A 23,298-nucleotide genomic window follows, 5' to 3' on the forward strand; every position below is an offset into this window, starting at 1 on the left:
CAAGTTTAAAAAAGCAAAAGCAGCAGGAGCCGGACCTTGCCTCGAAGGCAGCGGGGCTCTGAGGGGCGGGCCGGGGCTCCGAGAGAAGCGGGACGGGCCGCGGTTCTGAGGGGAGCGGATCGGAGCGGGCCGGGGCTCCGAGGGGCCCAGGGCGGCCCGGAGCTCCGAGGGGAGCGGGACGGGCCGCGGTTCTGAGGCGAGCGGGGCGGGCCGGAGCTCTGAGAGGAGCGGGGTGGGACGGAGCTCCGAGGGGAGCGGGGCGGGCCGGGGGCGGGGCCTCCCGTGCCGGGCGGGTGGGCGGCCATGGCGGAGAGCGCGCAGGTACCGCCGGGATGGGAGTGGTGCTTCTCCATTGGGGTTGGGGAGTTTTGTGTTAGGTTGTCCGTGCTGAGGGGCCTGGGGCGTCGGTCTAGTGAGGAGAGACTGCGGGAGCTGGGTCTGTTTAGTCTGGAGGTGATTGAGAGGGGATTTCATCAATGTATTGGCGTCTCCAAGGCCAAGAGAACGGTGCCGGACTCTTTCAAGTAGGGCCCTATCACAGGGCGAGGAGCAGTGGCCACAAACCAAAAGAGAAGAATTGCCATCTCAACATGAGGAAGAGCGCTTCATGTTGCGGATGGCAGAGCACTGRAATGCACTGCCCAAGGAGGTTGTGGAGTCTCTATGTCTGGAGACATTCCAAACCACTTGGGATGCGTTCCTTTGTCACCTGCTCTGAATGACCCTGCCTCAGCAGGGGGTTGGCCTGTGTTACCTCCGGAGGTCCCTGCCAACCCTATCTATTCCGTGAGGTGTCCTGTTAAAAACGTGTGTGTGTGTGTGTGTGTGTGTGTGTGTGTAAAAAAATACAAATATTTATATATATAAATACATCTGTGTCACCATCATCACCAGGGTGATGCCTCCCTGGAGAGGCAGTTCCTCCAGCAGAGACTGTGGAGCCTCAGCCCAGCTGGGTCTGTCCCTCACCTCACCCTGAGCAGCTGCTGTGAGCTCATCTCTGTCCTSCCACCACCTCGCCAGGCCTTTATCAGTGTATGGTTATTTCTTGGTTGGGTTTTCTGGCAAGGTTTTGRTAGTGAGGAGCTGCAKGAGTGAGTTYTGTGRGAAGCTGCTGGAAGCTTCTCCTGTGTCCACTAGAGCCAATGCCAGCCAACCCCAGGAAAGAACCACGCCCGGCTAAGCCTGACCCCACCAGTAACWGAGGTAGCATCAATGGGATAACAGATTTAGAAAGGGGAAGAAGGAAACAGCGTATGGAATAGGGGGGTGTGACTATAGGAGAGTGACCGTCCTGCAAACACCAAGGCTGGCAGAGAAGGAGAGGCAGGAGGTGCRCCAKGTGCCAGAGCAGATTCCCCTGCAGCCTGTGGTGAAGCAGCTGTGCCCCYRGGGCCTGTGGAGGTCRCAGTGGAACAGAGGCATGTTGGAGCAGTTCATGGAAGGCTATCCCTTGTGGGAGGAACTCTTGTGCTGGAGCAATATTAGTGTGCGAGGAGTCCTCCCCATGAGGAGGCAGCAGGGTCAAAGACAGCATGTGATGAGCTGACTAAAACCAGCCTACCCCATTTCCCTGTGCTGTTGGGGCAAGGAGGTAGAAAAAACGGGGAGTCAAGTTGAGGCCTAGGAAGAGAGGAGGGTGGGGCAAAGGTGTTTTGAGATGTAGTTTTTATTTGTTATTATTCTACTGTGATTTCCTTGGTAACAAATCATTCTTCTGCCCAAGATGAGATTATTTTGCTCATGACAATAATTGGTCAGTGACCTTTCCCTGTCCTTACCTCTCTCCMCAARCCTTTTGTTACATTTCCTCTCCTCTGTTCAGCTGAGGAGAGGGCTGACAGAGAGGCTTTGGTGGGCTCCTGGCGTCCAGCCTGGGTCAAACCCCCACAGCTGGTGTATTTGTGATGGTAGTAGTCTGATTTTTAGGGAAAAGCTTGTGATTTCCCTTCAGAGAGCACTGAGGGCATGGAAGCAAGCTTACCCTTTCCTTCCAGCAGTACCACGGTTGTATTTCTCACCTTTCATTACTTTAGGTGGCTGAAGTGCTCTAGAGGATTGTACAGATCCGCAGTGTTTCCGTTACTATTTGCTTTATTTGCTTGTCATTGGCCTCCTCCCTGTTTTTTTCCTGTTTCCTTTTTTGACTTGGTTGACAGAGGTGCAGTTTGTGACAGGCAACTCGTCTCATGCTGCATGTCAAGAGATAGAAGAATAAAATTTATTTCTCCCAAGAAACGTATGAGGTGTTGCATCAGCTCAGAATTTCTCCCTYAAGCCTGTCTATGTAGTTGTAGCTACAACGAGATAATTTTCTTCTGGTTGAACTGCTTTTTGTCTCTGCTGCCCAAGAAGTTGCCTGTGACTGTTGTGGGAGTGATTAAGCGCCTTCAGCCAGTGTCATGGCTGCATCTTTGTCAGTACAAAAGCTTAACATTTAGGTTTCCTTAAATAAATAAACCCTCTTCCATGTGAAATGTGTTATTAAGTATTCTAAATGCTTTATGAAAAATATATGCATCTTTCACAGTGTGCTCCATTAGTGCTCTCTGTAAATATTTTGGCAGTTGGAGCAGYGTAACACTGGGGTAATGCAGTCAGATCACAGTAAAAGGATACAGGGTGTGCTCTATGGGAAATGACAGGCTGTCAAAAATATATTGTACATCTGTTTGAAATGTACCACTGAAATTTTTGTAGTTTTTACTTCGTGGCTTTATAAAAAGAGTCTTTAGAGGAATTCAGTGAATAGTTTTTTTTTACATGTTTTCTGTTCCTTGTGTATTGAAGTTTGTTCTACACACAGTAGCTTAYCTTTGTGATATTTCTGTCTATCTTTTATGATTTATTTTTATTGGAAACCCTGTAGAATTGTGTGTTTTTATAAATTACATTATATAGTCTCTAGTTTTGGCTGAAGGTTGCTTGGCATGGTCTGTATATATGGTGTAAGAAGCACCCTATTCTGACACTATTTTTTAATATAATTTCTTATATTTTGACACAATTCCTTTTGAGTTAAATTGAATATTTTTGTAATTGTTGCGAGTTGTAATGACTTTCAGCAGAAGGTGTATTATRAAATCTGAATCCTGATCTTAGCAAGTCTTGATGCTGCTTTATTTTTAACCACGTTTTTTCCTATAAGTGGTCTGCAGCTGTGAAAACATCAGTAAAATTTAATGTCATCATACATTTGGTCAGCCATAAACCTTGATGTTCAGGCTGTGTGAAATTTTTTTAACATATTTTGTTATAAAAAGGACACTTACTATCTTAATAATAGTCTTTAAAAGCTTTCTTYGCGTGTAGGTTTTGTCTTTTTCATTTGACACGTTTGCATATTTCCTTTTTGAAGGTAATTGAAATTAATGCTGCTATTTTTATTTCCTTATTTGTTTGATGACAAAAGAAATGTTTATGACTAAAAATAGCAGCTATTGATATTAACTTCCCATTGTGGGAGTGGACAAGTGGGGCCTTTTTAAAGACAAACAGGAACAGTGAATGTGTTTCTGTTTCTGCCTTAACTATTTATGTAGAAAGCTTCAAGATTTTCTGCTGCTGCTGAAGCACTTGACAGCTTGATAAMAAAATGTGTATAATAATACAAATAACAGCCTGTGTTGCTGGTGTAGTTTGGTTGGGTTTTTTTCATTCCCATTTTGATTGAATTTGTAACTGATATACAACACTCTTCCAGGGTACATCTGTACTGCTGTCAGCCCAGGCAGAGTAGCTGAGCTTGCTTTACAGCAGCTACTGGAAAGTTGAGTCCAGTCTGATTTCCCTGGTAGGGTGAAGACAGCAGGATCTTGGGCTCTTTATGCTTCAAGTATTTGCTATAATTGAAGAGATTTGGTAAGCTGTTCCTTTGTGTGTATATTTTTGGAAGCCATGATTTTGCAATATGTAGTGTTGTATTGTCAAACAAATGCAAATACAATCTTCAGCCACTACAGAACGGTGGTGCTCATTTCCATTGCTGTGTTCCAAAGTTTGGYGACTCTGGAAAGGCCCTCACCAAAACTGCAAGGAGTGGGGCATTTTTCCTAGCCAGGGATAACCCACTAGGGATTTTGGGTTTTGAGAGTTCTTCCGCTTACCCTTAAGCACAGAGGTGTTCTGCAATTTGCTGTTTAACTATATCACTTTGTTGCTGCTATTTCACACTTCATGGTGGTTTGTGAACAATGGCTGAGAGATTCAGGGAGATCTTACTCTTTTGTTTTAGAATGTCTGGTTTGATATTTCGGTTTGAAGCTGTTAACAACAGATGCCCACARCATTTGGAGTGATGTATTGAACAGCCAGAAACATACTGGGCATTCAGAACAGCTAAAAATCCTTCAAAGGAAAATAAAACAGTAACAATTCTGTAGTAGCAGCCTGTATTTAAACAGGCTAAGTGTACTGCTGGGAACGTGTGTATTGGTAGGATTGGGTCAGGAGGTTTTTTCCTGACGCATGAAGACAGTGTTACTAGAATTAACTCACCTTGGATTACCTCAGTCAGTCACTGCAGTTAGCACTAAAATGAATGGTAAATTCTTTGACACCACTGAACACATATAAAARTAATCTCCCTGTATTTTCAGTAGTGGTTAAAGACAGCAGTCAAATACTCAATCAAAATAATTGTAAGCTTTTAGTCAGGTGTGTGTGTGTAGGTTCAGCCCAAACAGAAACAGTCCACAAACATGGGACTGTTTAAATGATTTATGGACCTTCAATATTTTCTTAAATTACAGAAGCACTGCTAATTTTAAAAAATAATTTTCTAAATTATGTGCTTTTTCTCCTATAGTTCCTCATCTGTCATCATAAGTATTTATTCTTATCTGATACCTGTGTTTGTTATAGTGGATGATGGTGCCCCAACCTCATCCTTATCATCAGTAGTAAAAAAAACAGTAATGTGTTGGTGGGAATGTTACTGCTGGGAATGTTGTTCCAGGCTCCAGGTGATGAAATGGTTCTTGGGAAGCATTCACCTTGCCCTGTAAATTGTTGTGGTTTGATGTGCAGATTACAGAGCCTTAGCTGCAACACTGAATTACAACAGCTGCCTATCTCTCCAGTTTAAACTGCAGCTTGTAAATTAGTATTTTGCCTTGCTAACGACTATGCCCAGTAAGATGTTAACTAACTGACCAGTAATATGTAATTTATATAGTGGTGGTCTGAACCACTGAAGTATCCTATGTATTGAACATCCTGAGAGAAAGAGAGGGAGGAACATTAATTCCGTTTCCAAAATATCAGTATCAGTTATGCTTTTAATTCAGCTCTCACAGCTTCTAAATAATCTCATGTTCAACAGGTTTCTAATACCACGGGTCACTTCAGGAAAGCATTTCTATTTTTTCTGGTTATTAAAATATGACTTTTTTTATAATTGTATAATATTATTGTATAGAGCTGTTGTTTTTTTTCCCTGCAGATTCAGTTATGGCAGCATTACTGACTGCAGGAGTTTTTTTAATGCTGCATAAACGATTGCTAATAAAACAAAAGTGATCTAATGTTATGCTCTTAACTGTGTGAAGGAAGCCTCATTTATTCTATTCCTCCTCTGATGAGACATTTTATCTAAGACTGACTTGTTTACAGTTGGGAGCAATATTTTTTCTTATTGAAGTACATGTGAAAGTACTCTAGTACTTAATTAGAGGGGGAAAGAATAGTCTGCGGACTGTATGAATGTTCTTTGTTGCCCAGTCTTGCTTTGTCCCTCTTGTCTGTGGTTCTGCTAGTCCCAATTTCAGTACATCTTGCAGTTCGGCAGCAGCAGGGGGAGTAGTGTAGCTTTATTTGGGGGCTCTCCTTTGACCAGCGCTGGAGTGAGTTGGTGTCAGCCCAGAGCAGTGCTAGTCAGGCTCAAAAATCAGTGTATGTCAGGAATTCTGCTTCTCTCTTCCCGTGGGAGCTGGAGGCAGGATTGTGCAAGCTTTGCCTCGCTGTGCTTCTGTAAAGCCCGGTCCTACRGATGTACCTGCTACAAGCAAATTGCGATCCGGTGTTGGTGTGGTCAGGCCAGGCAGGCTCCCAGCGGGAGGCTGGAAGGGGTTTGGGGGCATACACTGATTCAGCTGCTTGATCAGAGCTGTGCCTGCACCCAGTGCCCAGCAGGGCTTTGTCCACTTTGGTCTTGGAAGCCTGCAAGGTTGGCGATTCCTTTCCCTTTCTGGGTTATCTATTCTAATGCTTTCTTATTTTCAGAGTGAATTTTTTTCCTTATGCTGCCCCGCTGTGTGTCCCTTTCAACTGAAGCATTGTCCTGTGACCATTGTCCCTTGTTCCCCTGCACCTCTGTGAAGGGGCTGCCTCATCTCACATTTTTACAATGTGCTGTGTCACCTCACTTTGTCACCTACATATTGTATTGTGAAACAGTTTTTTTTCCTATTGGTTTTTGTATTTCATAGATTTCTTACTGAAATCTCTGCTCAAATATGACCACACAAAATAAAATACTATCAAATATTCTTATTTTTTGTAAGACCATTGCACTTTTAATTCATCGTCAGTTTGCTATCCCCTAAAACATGTACATCCTTCCCAGGAACAGTMGTGTCAGATCCTTGTGTGTGTATCATTCTGTTACACCAAACATTTTGGACTTTTGTTTGGCTAGGGAAGGAGTCAGTGCAGACAGTAAATTTGAAAATGCAATCAAGTACAAGTTRGAGAGCAAATAACATAGTAATATGTGTGTATTCTCATCATATGTTAAGGAGAAACTAATTTTAAAATTTAATTATTGAGCAATGCAGTATCATGTTGGTCAAATTTAGATTCATGGATTCTTCTGCACCTTTAAATCTCTGTTGTTTTTACTTGCAAGTTAATTTAATCTTGTGTAGCACATAATATATCACTGTGTTCCCACATGAATTTATGATAAAAATACTATTTTCCATCTATCTGCCCAGCTTTCCTCTAGTGAGAATGTGTTWGGGTATTGTGTTACTGGCTTATAATTATAGCTGTCTTATATTTTTGGCATTTGTTGAGTTAATCCCTTGCATACCTCCTCAATATAAAAATTTTATTTAGATAAAAGTTACTGACATAATGAAATAAACATTTTTAAAATTACATTCCTGTATACTTGTATGCAGGAAGAAGTCCAAGATCAGGAAGAAGTCCAAGATCAGGAAGAAGTCCAAGAGGAGGAAGGAGCCCAAAATGAGGATAAAGACCAACATGGTGATGAAGACCAAGATCAGGATGATGTAGACGGAAAGAAGATTATTATTAGGACATTTCTTTCTTTTTCCCAAATTACTGCCTTGTCAGAAGAAAATCTAGAAGGAGTTGAAAAGTAAGCAGTAATAATGCTGGAACCCTTATAATAACAAAATTAAAATTTCAGGCTTTTTGTTATGTCATTAATGCTGAATTGTTCAGTTAAATCATTGATATTTAATATTATTCACAAAAGATGGAAGAAATACTGTTGATCTCAGATCCAGTCTGTTTTACTGTGTTTCCAGTATCTCTTGATTTTGCTTAGACTCCTTTTTTTCCACTTGTATTTCCCATTGTCATGGTTTCTGACCTTTAAATATGCTGTAAACAAAATACGAAGACGTAAATAAGAACAGGCTGATACTGAGCTTTTTTTTAATAAGACTCACTTGGTAACTTTTTTTGCTGAAACATGTAAAAATCTGTACTGTAACATGAGTTGCCAAAAAATCAAAAAGGTCTTAAAAGTTCAGCAAGGGATGGAAAGCTTAAGAAGGTATTAGTAGGTTGTCGTTATGGGGCACTGGGGAAATAGAAGGCAGCCAAAGCTTCTGATGTCACCCCATCTTGTCTTTCCTGTACCAGCACTCTCCCTTGTTACTAGTGTTTAATAGAAGCTAAATTTAGGAGGCCAGGAGTTCAGCCTGAGACTCCAGACTTATATTTGAACGACGGGACTTTTCAGAAGTGCACGAATTACTTAGGAGCACTTGTGTCTGCTAGCAAGTTCTTAGGGAATTGCAAGCCAAAGGGCTGTGCTGCTGATCTAGTTTGGGAAGAAAGAGGCGGGGGGTATATAAAATCCAGCTTTGTTCCTCTGAATAGGTAACCATTTAGTAGAGATTGAAATATTCCTGAAGTATATTCTGTTCTTGTGACAATTCTCAGGGAGAAAAGGTCTTTCTGGGATTTTTTTTTTTTTTGAGAAAACTGGAAAGAAAATTTGCTACCATCAAATAATAATACAAAAAATTCTTTCCTGTTTTCTCTTGCACAATAGGCCTCTTCAAATTTAGAGGAGACTGAAGTCTACAACTCACTGGAGACTAAAATGTGCTTAATGACACAATTCTTTGTGCAACTTTCTCATTAACATTAAAAAGAAAAGCAGTGGAAGATCATACGCTCTTTTAGTCTCAGTTGATCACATATGTATTTACATATACATATTTTACAAGGGGAATGTAAAGTATATATTGTGTCTGACTGGAAGGAGCATAGTTGCAGGGTATTTTGTGCACACTAAGCAGTTTAGCAGCAGCATTAAAATTTTGTTTACCACAGTGTGTCATGTCTATTTACAAGAGCACTTTGAAGGCCACAGCTAAAGTTAGAAAATCAGAATAGATCTGATTCAGTATGAGAGTTTTGATGTTTTGCATTCCCATCTATCAGGGAGTTTTATACTGCTGTCCATCTTCACAGGACTTGAGCACCTTGAAGAAAGGAAAAGCAGGGAAGGTAACTGGGAAATCTAACTGTCCCACCACTTCCCAATCATGTACAAATACTGTTGTCACTGACATGCCTTACAGAATATTGAAAAGATGAGTACTGGCATTGTTAGCAGAATCAGAGAAAATCTAAATCCCTGAGGAGCTCTGATTATGAAAACACAGAGTTGGCAGAAGCTTCAGAGAGAGAGGATATGGACTGTTTCAAATCTTGGAAAGTTCAGCTGGCCAYGTTCCACTTCTATTTCAGGACACAGTTAAGTGTTTTTAACCGACTTGCATGTGTGCAGCCGTACAAATATGTCATGCAGAACAAAGGAAAACATGTTTTAAACAAAACTGATTGGATTATATGGTTTACTCTGTTAGCTATTGAGGCTTTAATTAAAARAAGAAACTCATCTCATTTGACAGCATATCTGTACTGTGTTGGTGAAGCCCCTAAAAATCTAATGGCTGCTATCAGTAGGTCTGGGGTTAATGTYCTTCTTAGGAAGGAATGAGAAGGCAGTGGGGCTTGGGAAAGCTTTGGTTTTTTGCAGGGGTCTAGAAACTGTGATCACTGGCACCTGTATCCTTAGCTGTAGTTGAGGTGCCAAGGATTGCTTTAATGTAAAACTGAACTACCTGAGACATGGCCCAAGTTATACTGGAAGAACTGCAACCTAGTCCTAGCCCCTCTCTCTTCATGTGGAAAAATGCACACAGTTACCATAAAAGACATAACTAATTCTGTGTTTGGATAGAGTAGACATAAATGTGTCAGCAACAGTATGGCCTCCTACAAGGGAGTGTATTTTTTCATAAATTTTGCAAGTTAGAGGAAAAATTTTCATCATGTGCCAGTAAAATAGGATAAGGCTCTTCTTAAATGTTTTGACCATCRTGAAAGTGCAATTTAAACTTTTAAATATTTTAGCTACTTTCAGAAATTATATATTATTTACATTAATTTTCAAATATAATTTTTCATCAGAGGCCACATAAAAAAGGATTTTGAAATGGAAACAAGATCTAATTAGTACTGTAAAACTATCTCAGAGTGAAAGTGTGACAGTAGAAAGTGGAGACTAATTGTGTCATTGTATCCCACAAACCAATTCCTAATGAAGCACTCTTTTTTTCTTGGATTTTCAATGTATTTATCTTTGGTTATGTAATGTTCTTATTTTTGTTCCTTTGTTAGTCATATCTTAACACTTAAATAGTGGTGTCTGCTGAAACCCTAGGTGATTGTGTATTTTTTTTATATGTCCTCTGGTCATAAATGTTCTTACCTAGTAATTCATGTAGCTAAATTCAAGAAATTATGTACATTATACATGTATGAATAATATAGCAAATAATAGTAATAATGGATGTTACAATTGCAAGAAGACTAAATAAGACTTTTAAATCTGTAATTTGTTTTTTAATTTCATTATCTTACTCTGCAATTTTTTTAGGAAGATGGAAGAATTTCTGAATTTTACTCAACTGAACACAACTGTTAAAGAAGCTATTTTACTGGATTATTATACTGCAGGATTTTGGTGGGCTAAAGAAATGAACTTCAGTCTTATCCAGCTCTCAGGTTTCATGAATCTGTTAAATTTTGCTTTGGAGAACCTCAGCGGTAAGTATAATTAAGAATTGTAAAATAAATATCTGAAGTGGAAGGCATGAATGTTTTCCAGTCATTTTAATAAAGTGATATTTAGTTATAAGTAATTGTGAAATTATTTCTTTTCCTCTTARATGTTGGCATGTTAGACCTTGTGCCTGAAAATAATTCTTACTTTCAAATGTTGAATTTTTGTTAGAGAAAACTCCAATCTTTTGAGCAGAATATTCCTCATTCTTTGTTTGTACAGTATGTGGTACAAACGGGCCAGGTCCTGAAGAGGCCTTTTCTTTGCTATGGTAAAATAAATAATAATTACAGCAGAGTGAGAGCAAGGAGCTCCTAAATTCCAATTCCGGCTGTCTCAGTGACTGACTCACTGTAGCCTTGGGCACATTTCTCTGCTGTTTGAGATATTCAGTACATCCTGTAGCATTACAGCAGGTGAAATACATTTATTTTATCCTTGGCGGTCAACTCTCAGCATGCTAGATAGCAAATGCTGCAATTCTGGCACAGACTATATGTAACTAAAGACTGGTGAGGGAAGTAAACTGGCATTGCTGCTGAAGATAAAAAATGACAATGAAGGGACCATAGCTCCTGTGGCTACAAGGAAATTTGCCACAAAGCATGTASCTTGGTCTAGTGGGAATGAAATAGCCAGAAAAAAATGGTAGCACTATCCTCTAAARCCTCCTTTTTCAGAGATCCTAATGCTTGCTTTACATTCACTTTGAAGGTGATTATGTTGAGAAAAGTCCATCCCAAAGGAAGAGTGAAAGGGCTCAGCAGTTTCATTCAAAAGAGAAGGCGAATATTTAAAATCAGGCTCATAGTAGTTATTATACTTTTTCATTGTAATTTAGTTCAAGGGCCTTTCTGACTTGGAATTTTGACAGAATATGTACGTGCTTTATGATCATTGGAATTCCAGTTGTCCTTCCTGTCTTCAATGAGAAAGTATTTTAACATATGCTAACTATATTACTATAACAATRGAGCAGAATGGAAACCCGTCAGAAATTCATTTTAATGAGACTGTGTAATACATTTGTACACAACAGGCTGGTAGCATAACCCGTTATTAAAGCTGACTGACCTTTTTCAGGAATGTCATCTTTGTTGCATTAAGCTTTGCCAAACTTTTAACACTTTAAGCTGAATTTTTCCATGGCACTATCTGCATTTGATGAATTGTTAAATGTAAAATTGCAACTCAACCAGTTCAGTGGGCTTGCAGACAGAGGCTGTGGGAAAAAGAATCTACTTTTTTTTTTTTTTAACGGGTCTGATGTCCCAGTGCTTTGAGGTAAAGATACAAGATTTGGCAAGCAGAAGTGAATTTTTTTTTTGCTGTCCTGTGAAAATCCATGAATTTTTAGCTAAGATATACGTGGTTTTTAGAGAAAGAAAATGTAGTTTTTAAATGCTTGCAGGAAACTTCTTATATTTGTTTCATAGCTTAGTCTCTGAATAACCCATTTTACAAAGTATGCTGTAGCCCAAGGCTGAGATGAATTTTCTTTTAATTACCAAACATTTCAGCTAAAAACAAAATTCTAATGTCTTCTATATTTATGATCCTTTTCTTTCCTTTCCCTGCACTGGACCCAATCAGCCTGGGAGAATTTAACTGACTTGGCCATAATAGCAAGAAGAGCATTGAGCAGAAGGAATGGATTTAGAGAAGGAGGGTAGTGAAAATGTGTTTAAGGTTGGTAAAGAATCAAGGAAAACTGAGGTTTGGGATCTAGAGACCTTGGTGGATTGGGAGTCAGAATGAGTTACATGATTTGATTTCTACCCATTGAAGGTAAAGTGCTCCTTGCCTCACAGAAGTGCTGCAAGAGTCTTTCTGAGACAGGTGGTTGGGTTGAGACTGAAAATCAGGTGTGCAGGGGAAAGAAAAAATTTGGATGAGCTGGCAACAGACTCAGGGCCTGGGTGATCTTGTTACGTGACTTCACTTCCCTGCAAAGGGTGATATTTCTGGTTCTGTTGCTTTTCCTCATTTCCTATGGTTTCTGTTTCCTCTGCATTCTCTCTATATTTCCTTCTTATCCCTTCTAGTATGGTCATCTACATTGTGCTGCCTCTCTTACTGAAAACTGAAGTAAAATCTTCAAGCCTTTGATTACTGTACCACTAAAGGGCAAAACTATAAAAGAACAGAATTCTTGTAAGCATTTTAATTTGTTTTCTGTACAAAAAAAAAACCTAGGGAATGTATCAGTAGAGACATAAAACAATAAGGAAAATAAATCTTTTTCACCACCGGTGGATATTTCCCCATTTTTTTATTGTAGAATTTTTTAGATATAAAAGGTAAAAATAAWTKKWWTTKRAAMYTTTTTTTTAAACTGTCCATGATTCTCTAGTGGTGGCAAACACTTTGCAAATCAGAAAGATGAATCCTTTCTTTTTACAGGTTCAGCAAACACTGATATATTTCAGATTTTCTTCTTTGTCAGGACAGCTAACAAACAGAATTTAAATTGGAATTCCAACCTGTTTTGGCATCTGGTTTTGATTTCCACAGTAAAAATGTAAAGTAATTATCTGGTTTGGAAGGATGCAGAAATGTCTCCATGTTTGATGATACATGCAGAGTATTATGCATATTCATGTTTAATCTATTATGACTGTAAGCACTTAAAAATATTTTTAATATCTGTTCCTGTATTCATRGCTTATRTTGCAAGGGGCATGACCAGAAGAAYARTCTTTTACAATACATAAGCAGTAGCCTATTTAAAAGAAAAACATACTCTGCCTCTCAAATCTGCRTATTATTCTGCCTGTGGTTATCTCTTCACAGGTAAGAGATGGAGCTGTAGGATCCTGATCTCCCATTATTGTGATCCTTCCATTGTGAAGGCAGAGTGGTGGTTTTGTGAGAGAATTTTAATGGACTTTATCGATGGGAATAATGGCAGCAGGGAGAAGTGTTTGACTGCTGTTGCTTTTTAGTTCTGTGTTGGCTTGTAACTAAAACTTCAAGAGGTCGTATAAATGGGCCAAAAAACCCCATCACACCCTGTCATGTTTATACATAGTTTTTGTTCTTTGGGATTACTTTCCAGATAAACATATGACCTTGGGAGAGAATTTAAAACAACTTGAAAGAGCGATGGTTGGAATGGCAGAAACTGACTCAGAAGAAGGAGGTGACCTGAATTTGTTCAGCATTGAGCAAGCCAAAGCAATCATTGATTTCTTGGTTACCAGGTATTTATTTCTATAGAATCTGTTATTTCTTATTTCAGTAATCTAATATAGTGGGGAAATGACTGATAAAAATAACAGTAACAACGTCAACAATTATTATTGCTATTACTAGTATTTTGCTGTTATTTAACTAGATATCTTCCTACTGTGCCAACATACTACGAACACCAAACGTTGAATCATGAAAAAGAAGAGAATATGTAAGAAACAGTAAAGATCTGGCCTCAGATGTCAAAGGCCAGAAAAGAAATTTAGACTGGCAGTTTATCAAAATGTAAGATAATTCTCAAAGTATTTCTTTTGAGTTTTGTTTTGAGTGATAAAACAAGCTACTTTTAGATTCCATCTGAGTAGAATTTTGTCTGTTACTCCAAGTGTTTGTCTGGCCTTGACAGTGGACTGAAGCAATTTAAAGTTTTGTACTTTACAGAATTAAAGTTGCAATCATATAGGAGTCATCAAAATGTTGCATTTCAAAATCAGCAAAAATCCAGTACGTATGTAAAAAGGTTTAGTGGAAGATCTCAGCTATTAAACAGAGACACAGAAAGAGATGCATGCAGCAGTAAATTTGTTATTTATTTGAGAAAAATACTGAGTCTGATAGCAGCAGTCATGCCTCAGTCATGCCATGTATAAAGTTTTTACTATATAATAACATGTACACACCTTTTTCCACTGAAATGCCATGGTTAAGGCAGTGGCTGTACTCACATACCACTGTTTGCAGTACCTGATGGTCAGAATGGTTCTCAGGCTGTTTAACTGTCCCCAAGTGTCAGGGACAAGGAGATGGAATATTAAGAAGTTACTCTTCTAGTATATGCTTATTATTTACTAACCTGTAGCTGTAGCCMTTCAGCCTGTTTTCTGACCCAAATTGAGGTTAGAGGAGGGGATTTTTGGCAGATGGGCATAAAAACTAAGGTCATGACTGATCCATGTATAGATTTGTTGGGAATTTTCTGACTGTTRTTTGGGAAAAGTTTAATGCAGCAAAGAAGGGGTTCTTAGAGTGTTTTACAGAATGCAGAAAAGTATTTTTTCTTGATGAAAGGCAAAAATACTAGAGTAGCTATTAGCCTCCCAGTTTAGAGTCCTTGGATTCAGATGGGGATTTAAATCCATCACAGGCGATTTCTCTTACGATTGGGCTATAAAATTTGTCTCTTTCTTCTGCTCTCTGTTTTTTTTTCTTTTGTTCCTTTTTCACAGAAAATGTAAAACACTTCAGGTTCTTCCCATAAGAAATGGGAACATCTCTTAAAATCTCAAATTTCTGTAGTCAACGCAAACTCACATCCTGCCAAGTACTAGCCCTAAACAAAAAGGAAACTTGGCATTTAAGATGTCTCAACTCCTTTTACTTCTCCCTTCCTGTCTGTGTCTTTTGTATATTTATATGGAACAAATGTTCTTTCCAAATAGCATGTCTATAGCTCTTGTGTAAATTATCCACYGAGAGATATCTTGTCCATGAAGTAATCCTTTCACAGTCGCAAGAATTTCATCCAAAAGATTTGGTGCTCCATCTTACTACCACCAAAGTATTAACTGGGCAGGAATACAACCAAGCTGCAAAACTTTTGCAGCAGAATGGTATTTTGGCCACCAAATATGTGGTTGTATGTCCAAATTGCTGAACTTATTACAAAAGTGTGCTGTGGCGAGGTCATGGACACTGAAATGTATCATGTGTGTCCGGTTTATGAAATGCTTTATTTCAGTCCCTGGAATATTTTTTTTCTAAATAAGAATGGAATTGGCACACTTGAATGGATGTAGTTTAAACTTTATGAACTCAGAAATAGGTTGAGTTTTATTGCAATTCAAATTAATGTATTAGTTCAACATTTTTTTCTTGTTTAATTTTAAATGATAGGCCTGTAGCTTTTTTTTCTACTCAAGACAGTATGACATGTTGTAGTTCAGATCACATTTTTACAGATGAGCTCTAAACCCATGGGATTTATAATGGAAACAGGGACAAATGCTTAACCACATTGGCACAAACTGTGCAGCAACTCTAATGACACCTTCAGGTTTGGTGGAAGGTGACAGTTATCATCTTTTTATCTTGTCTCCTTGGGCAAACACACATCAACATAGCTCCTGACATTTTCTTTTCAGGAAGCAGTGGAGCTGGGGAAATATGTCATTTTTAATCACCTTCAGATTCTCATATGACATAAGAGGGCCTATTCTTAACAATCTTACTTACACAAGGAAAATTATTTCTGTGTAATTTCTAGAAACACTGGTATGGAATTTTGTAATTGTTCACAACAAATAGAAACAAAAAAGAACCTTTTATATAATGTGCCTAAAAGAACAAAGAAAACTTCACTGTTTTTTTCTAAATAAATGCTGATGTCTAATTTATGTGATTTGATTTTTTCCTCTGTTTAAAYGGAGGAATTCTTTCCTTCTTACAGGATTAAGGGTGCCAAGTTGAACAGAGGTCTGTTTAAAAATAAAGACATAAAATTCAGAAATGCCAAAAATAATTACTTATATTTTGGGGTATATYATAAATTATATGTACCTATAACATAGTCCATAAAGAATATCATAACACATTTGGAGRGGAAGGGGAAAAGACCTGATTTTTAGGTGCTGCAAATCTGGCTTATTTCCACAGCACTAGGATAAGTAAGAGAAAAAATTTGAAAGATTAATTTCTGCCAAACTGATTGGAAAGATATATGTGTTATTTCTTGTGTGTCTGTGATGTTCATAAAATATTTTTTGTCTTTTCTCAAATAATTCCTGTTAGAGTTGTACTAAATTATAGGTGTGTGTGAAAGGAAATATGTATTTCCATAAATTGGTGTGAATCATTTCCAGATTAAGTCCTGAACTCTCTTTAAACATAATTTCTGTGTCTCCACTGAAACATGTCAGGAATTCTTTGGTGAAGTGCTGCAATAAAAATGTACTTAAACAAAATTGCAAATACTGTAAGAATTAATTGCCTGTGTGCTTTGGGTTTGGGGGGAGGCAACCTCTAGCTGGTGGCAGCCAGACTTGTTACGTGGGCCTTGCAGATACCAAGGCAAAGGTATTGCTGACCCAGCTGATGTGTCCTGTCCCTAGCACAGGAACCAGTTACAGATGTTCTCTGCAAATATTGCTGTACCTCTCATGGATCCAGCAGGCAGGACGGCGATAAATTCTTGGAATCATTCTTCAACCTGGGCTTGCAATGAAATCACAGAGCARTGTTTTAAATCATATGTCAAAATGACGTGACAGAAGCCAGGAGTTTTGTATTATGATTGTAAGAGAAGAAATAATTGTAACAGATGGGCTGTGGCAAACAAAACTTTTGATTAAACAAATGCTGTATCACTGATCATTAGAAAGAGAAACAAAGAAAATTATTTAAAACATATGAAATGGAAAGCCATACGGGTTTTAAGGAAGATAAATATTTTAGGCCATTGAAAAAGTCTATTTTTGTTGTAATACACAACACTGCTGTGTGTCAATCTAGTTTTTCTTTGAGGAAATACTATGCTGATTTTGCAAAGTGACCTTGAGAGAATAAATGCTTCTATTCTTTTTTGTTTTGGTGTTCCAAGATCAAACTTTCTCCCTGTACTGGCAGCCCATCCCAGAATCTGAAAGCTGATTTGGCTTTGTTTCCTTCTTGTCTGCTATTGCTGATATTAAAGGCATAAGTATCCTGGTGATAAGTGTTTCAGGAATTACTTTTTTCAGAGTAGAACTTTGTCTTCTCAGAGTTCAGTTTCACAGGGGCTAAGAGGATGTATTTCTAAGTACCACACTGTATTTTCTGCAGCCATCTGATAAAAAATGCTGTAAACTAAATAGCTGCATATTGTATCTGAAGTTAAACAACTGTTTCTTTTTAACATTTGGAATATTACCATGCTTAGTTTCTTGAAACTTGTAATATTGTTACCTTTCAAAAATTTACAGCTGTAATGGTCGATATTATCTTGTTTTTCAGCTTATTTAAACACTATAAAGCATATGAATTCCTCTTCCACGGTCGTAGRGAAAAACCTGTGATAATTAATGAGGTGAGTCATTTATATAGATGGAACTCATTATGCAGAGTTATTTAACGAGTGCACCATGGCATATGTTTTATATTGCTCAAAGCAACTTCATGTCAACGTCCCTGCATTACTAACGTAAAATGGCTGATTAAAGAGCCCAAGTTAAGAAGTTTTGATCCTTGTATTCAAAATGAATTTGGGATTTCAAAAAAGTGTACACGCATTGCTTGGTTAAGCTGTTAGTTGTGTTAAATCAGGAACACTTTCGTGTATGTATTTGTAAGTTGATGCATGTAATTTGAATTAGTAGTATGTGAGTCTAACTGTTTTAAAATCAGCAATCGAAATCAGAAAAGGTTGTGTGCCATGCTTAGTCTGACACRGCCCTAAGAGAGATGTATGCATGTGTATGTACAGAGTTTTGTTTCTACTGTAGCCAGCAAGGGTTAATTATTCTTTGACTGTAAAGAAACAAGTGAGCTGGAAACTGAGCATTTTGAAAGCATTCAGTTAACAATAGCTCATTGGCTTCTCTGTGAACTTTGTCATTCGTTCTAACTTACATGTGAAAAAATACATAGGAAAATGTGTTGATGCAGGATGTGGCCTTTAATCAAATGGACAGGTTCAATTAATCAAATAAACCTTCCTTTAGCCTGACTGTGCCTTTGGAGGATATATGTTACAATACATTGAAAAAGATTTGCATTTGAAGTTTGTATTAGGARCCAACTGATTGCCCAGAGAGGCACAGTAGTGAAATTTTTTGGATGGTACTTATATTTTAGCTCATCAGTACTCCGTAGAGTTAAAATTAATGCACTGGAAAAAATACTTCACACTTTTAGCTGGTGTTTTGACTGTGATGATGTAGGATAATTTCTATCCACGTTGCTTTAAGTAGTCATGTTATAAAAAAGAACTTTTCTTGACATGGGTGCAAATATTTGGAAATTATTCTTGCCATTTACAAGGTGGGTTAAAATTCCAACTATGATGAAATTGGTGACAAAATTGTCAATACATAGGTAGAGCAGGACTTCAGCGTTGCTGTGTTAGGGTGGAGGTTTTATATTAGATAATCAGATCAATGGGTGGTTAGCACTTAATTGGTAAAATCCATTTTAATGAGGCTTTGATTAAGTAATTATTGTGTAAATTTGGGTCATGAATCTTAAAAGGTTTTAGACTAGCTTAAAAGAAATGTCTTTGTGTTTCCTTAAGCCCATTTCTGGGTGGGTGAGATCGGCGTGCATTGTCCCAGCCCCCGAGCAGGGGTTGCCCTGGGCAGGCTCTGCTGGGGAGCACCACCTCTGCTTAGGGTACCAGMACCTCTGGGGAATGGCAGAAATGGATTTCTCTGAATGACTTCGGTGATGATCCATCCAAGCAACAAGCGCCATCAGCAGYTACAACTCTCACAAAACCCTGCATGACAATCTTTAGGTACAGCTCCTTCATGGCCCCTTTTACCTATGGCGCCAATTCACTTCAATCCATCTGTTTTGTATTCTGAGCTCCATGGCAGAGAGCTTTTAATTTGTCCAACTACACTCCAACAGCCAAGAAAATCAATACTTATATTCTGTTAGAGTTTATTTTGATCGGGTGATGCATTGTKCTTCAATAAGTAACAGTTTAAGGCATTGAAGCTGCACATACAAATTTATGGCATTATTTKCACTTGCTTTATGTGTTAACATGTGATGAGAGGTGAAGCCAGAATAGACTTCTTTTGYTGCAACTTTGTGTTATTTAGAAATGCTTATGCATGCAGGAGATCATGACTTCTATTTTGCTGTCCCTTAGATGAACAGAGTTTTTGGGCCTGCTATGGTTTGGTGACTGTGGCAGGAGCACACCTGGGGTCACCTGCTCTGCAATGTATTTGCTCAGGGAACAGATCAGCTGGGAAATCCATGTGCTGAAAGTAGACAGTAAATCTGTGTTGAAAGTTTGGCTGTTGTCCTGGTATGCAGACCAATGTCTTACCAAAAAAAAAAAAAAAAAAAAAAAGGCCAGTGCAGACACACCACAGCTTAGAGCTGGATGTGATCCTGACTCTAAGCTGAGTGCAGCTAATGTCTAAAAAGTTTTCTTTTAGCTCCAGTAATAAAAGCCTGTTCTTTTGGAACAGGACACTGTAAAATGTAATGGCCAGATTTGCCCAAATAACAAGAACCATGGTGTTCCAAGAGCTTAATTACAGCATTATCTCCTTTTGCAAATGAACACTTCCAGAGCAGTCAGTGAAATGACTTGCTTCAACAGAATTGATTTGCTTCCACTGAAATGGCTTTAGCTCAGTGAGTATGTGTGCCGAAAGAATTACCTACTGAATAAAAGCCCAACAGCCTCAGGAGAAGATCTGCTGCTTTAAAAGAGATGCAGCTACAACAAATAAAAGCTGTACTCAGTGTTGTAATGGATATCCTTTCAGGGAAACCACAGTGTGTGTTTTCCAGAGAAATCTTATAGCGATGGGTTGTAAAGTCATTGGAATTATTTTTTTTTCTCTAGCACAGGCAATTATACAGTGTTCTCAATCAAGTTTCCTTTTTGATCTTTTGCTGCAGTTATTTCCAAATGACCCTGTCATTTCCTGTGTAGAATAAAATGAGACAAGAAAAGGGAAATKACTCAAAACTCAGATTATGCATACAATATCTGTGGCCGTGCCACTTAACAAAATGTAAGTTATTTAAATGTAGCACATAATTAGTGGAGCTTCACAGTCTGATTAACATTCTGCATTTGATGCAGCTAGCATAATAAAGCCACCTCTGTAAAACACAGACAATGTTCAAGTCTTTAAAAAAAGTAACAAATGCTGGGCTAATTTTTTTTTATTTTTTTTTTTTTTTKYRYTGGCTAAAGCCTTTAAACCCCAAACTGCCTGAGGTGATTATATTGCCTAGGAAAAAAAAAAGGTTAAAACAGGAAGACATGAATGCTTGGTTAGATGATAAAACACACATCACACTTCTAACCTACTTTGACAGTATTTAAAATTTAAAACTTGCCTTTCCAGCTATCAAATCCCTTACTTCTCCTTCATTCCAGATCTACAAAGACCTATATATTATGTATGCATGAATACCTGTTAGAAAACATGACGGTACAAGGAATTGCTGAGAAGTGTTGATTGCCAAATAAATTCATTGCTTTTTTTTCCTGTTACTATTATGAGCAGTTCCCCCCATTTAGAATGATTACACAAGAAGCTGTWCTTTAGCTGCTCTGTAGCTATGATCCAAAATAAAATGCAAGTTGTGCTACCRTACTAGGGTTCTTCAGGAATATTGCTGTTAAAGATACTGTTTTTTTTCCTTCTGCCTGTTCTGGACATTTTGCTCTCAAGCTGTGATTTAGTACACCTATATTAGCCTGCAATTTCAAGTAAAACAGAAGTGCAGACTAAATCTTGATGTGCAGGGATTCAATGGAGCAATTCCTATTAACACATGTCAGATCTTATAACAAAGGTTTAAATTGTTAATGCATGAATTGTGTAGAAATTTTTATTCTTTTCTATTTCTATGTTCAGTTAATTTATTTTGCTTTGATAGGATCATATATTACAACATCTCTTATAATTTTTTTTCTCACATTTACAAATTGTACCTTATACCGCAGTTCATATTTTTTGCTGCTCTCTGTTGTGTATTTTTGGATGGTRTGAGGCTAAGGTCTTTTGGGATTATGTCTGCTTTGAAACATTTCCTAATAAAAATAATGTGGTTGGTAAATCTAGTTTTATTCCTAGTTGCTTTAGCCAGCCTGATGGAGTAATCTGCTATTTTATGGCCCAGATGACTAGCTAAGTTTGACTTCTTGAAATAGTARTGTACAATGTAATTTTCTTTAGAGATGTCATAGTGGGTCAGGTTGCAATAAAAATATCGAAGATTAAATTTAATGGCAGTGCAGATTCAGTATTATAGCAGTCACTAGATATCATCCRCTGTACTTAGAGTTCCAAAACAGTTTCCATTAATGCTTTCTTTCCATACTCCTTACTTTCTGAAGCATTAAGCTGTTGGACTGTGTCTGGTCTTTATCCAATTGTGGGTTGGGTTGATTTTTTTTTTTAAGTTTGAACAAAATACTTTCTGTGTTTGAATTTAAGGAGGTGGATAGGAAGAATATGCTTTTTGAAAGCTAATAAAGCTTTTTTTTTCTGATGGCAAAAGCCCTGAAGTCTGGGATTTGCTGATACATAATCCTCATTAGGTGTTGCGTATTTAGATTGGTTAATCAATCAYTGTTTAAACAAATTTGCTCAATGATTTCTTGAAAACTGCATTTTAGAGATGTATGAAATGAGAGCATTTCCCTGAGCATATCAGTTCACACTAGAGAGCATTCCTCAGCTAATGGAGTGCTTTTCAAAGCCCGGAGGTTTCAGATATTTGTAGTACCTAAAAACCAGCGAGTTGATTTTTTGTAGCTTTGTTTTCTAAATATCACCATGGCAAAGATATCGAGAAGAGCATAGGTCTGGAAGGGATGTCTTCAATTGTCAGCTCACATGCTGCTTTCTCATAGGGAAACAATCATAATCCTCTTCAGAAACCTGTCAAACTCCAGTTTAAAAAGTTAGCTTTTCTTGTCTTTGCTCTTTCAGTTAGAAAGTGCMCTGGTGCCCGGTTTCTGTAATTGTTATAAAACTTCCATTTCTGGTATTCATGACAAGTTTACCTGCATTTGTCCTTGTGCCAATTTGTGCCAGTATTGACCTTTAGCTCTCGTTCCATCCCCAGTGTTTATTTTTCTYGTGTATAAAGAGACAGCAATCTTATTGTCAGTCTTCATTCAGCCAGACTAGAAAAGGCCTTCTCTAATCTTTGCTTTCAAGGTAGACTTTGATACAYGTGTTCTTACATCCCTACCAGCCTCTTGTCATCCTGTTGGCCTTCTTCTATAATTGTTCTACTTTAAATCAGTTTTGTTAGAACATAAGTGACCAAACTGACATAATATTGTTGCTGAGATAAAAGCAAGGCCTTGTAMAATATCAATAGTGCTTTCTTTTCCTCTGCTGGGAATAGCCTACATGATAGGTCCTAGAAGCACATTTTATACCTGTATCATGTGGCTGTCTCATCGTACATCTGCTATTCTGGTTCTCCTTTGTTATTGTATTTTCCAGCTGAGGTACTCCCAGTGCACTGTAGGTTTTTAAAAAATGTCCCCACAATGTCACCTCCCAATTTGTCATTGAATACAGAAGTGAATAGTCTTCAAGGCCATTCATTCTMTTCTGTGTGATATTCCTGCCCACTTATGAATTGATCATGTCTCTCACATTGCTTTTGTCCAGAAAATTAGTTATTTAATAAACTATGTAATTAGTACGGTGTCATGTATCTTTGATAAACTGACGTTGTGTTACATTCCACTTCTCTTTCATTTCCATGCTCTTGTTTTTTTCCTTCAAAACATGCTCCTCAAGCCTTTACTGCTATGAAGATCAAAACTACAGCTTCAGGAGTAGGTTCATTATTTTCCGATTATGGATGTTTAAAACTGGTATTTGGTCTTTTGATGTCTGAGGGGAAATTTTTGATGTCCGTTACAGAAGTGTGYCGTAACCAAGACCGGATTACTGAAGTAAGCAGCTGGAGAGCCAGTGGGTTTTGTGACAAAAATCACAGATATCCAGCCCTTTGATCTTGAGGCTTGCTATGATTGTAACCAGAGATCTTGAAGGACTTGTGATTWGTGT

General features: G+C 38.1%; 1 protein-coding gene across 1 annotated transcript in view; it reads left to right on the forward strand.

Annotated features, from left to right (window-relative positions):
* The first annotated feature begins 280 nt into the window (after positions 1-280).
* The window catches only part of CABCOCO1 (ciliary associated calcium binding coiled-coil 1), a 50,901-nt gene continuing 27,883 nt past the window's right edge, over positions 281-23,298 (forward strand). The window contains exons 1-5 of the mRNA XM_057368392.1: positions 281-321; positions 7,125-7,327; positions 10,154-10,323; positions 13,398-13,542; positions 17,519-17,591. Coding sequence (XP_057224375.1) covers positions 304-321; positions 7,125-7,327; positions 10,154-10,323; positions 13,398-13,542; positions 17,519-17,591 — 609 coding nt within the window. The 5' untranslated portion in view covers positions 281-303. The remainder of the gene's footprint in view (positions 322-7,124; positions 7,328-10,153; positions 10,324-13,397; positions 13,543-17,518; positions 17,592-23,298) is intronic.

Source organism: Malurus melanocephalus, unplaced genomic scaffold (assembly GCF_030028575.1).
Source record: "Malurus melanocephalus ecotype Western Australia unplaced genomic scaffold, MMel_1.1 scaffold_91, whole genome shotgun sequence".
In the NCBI taxonomy this organism is placed as follows: Eukaryota; Metazoa; Chordata; class Aves; order Passeriformes; family Maluridae; genus Malurus; species Malurus melanocephalus.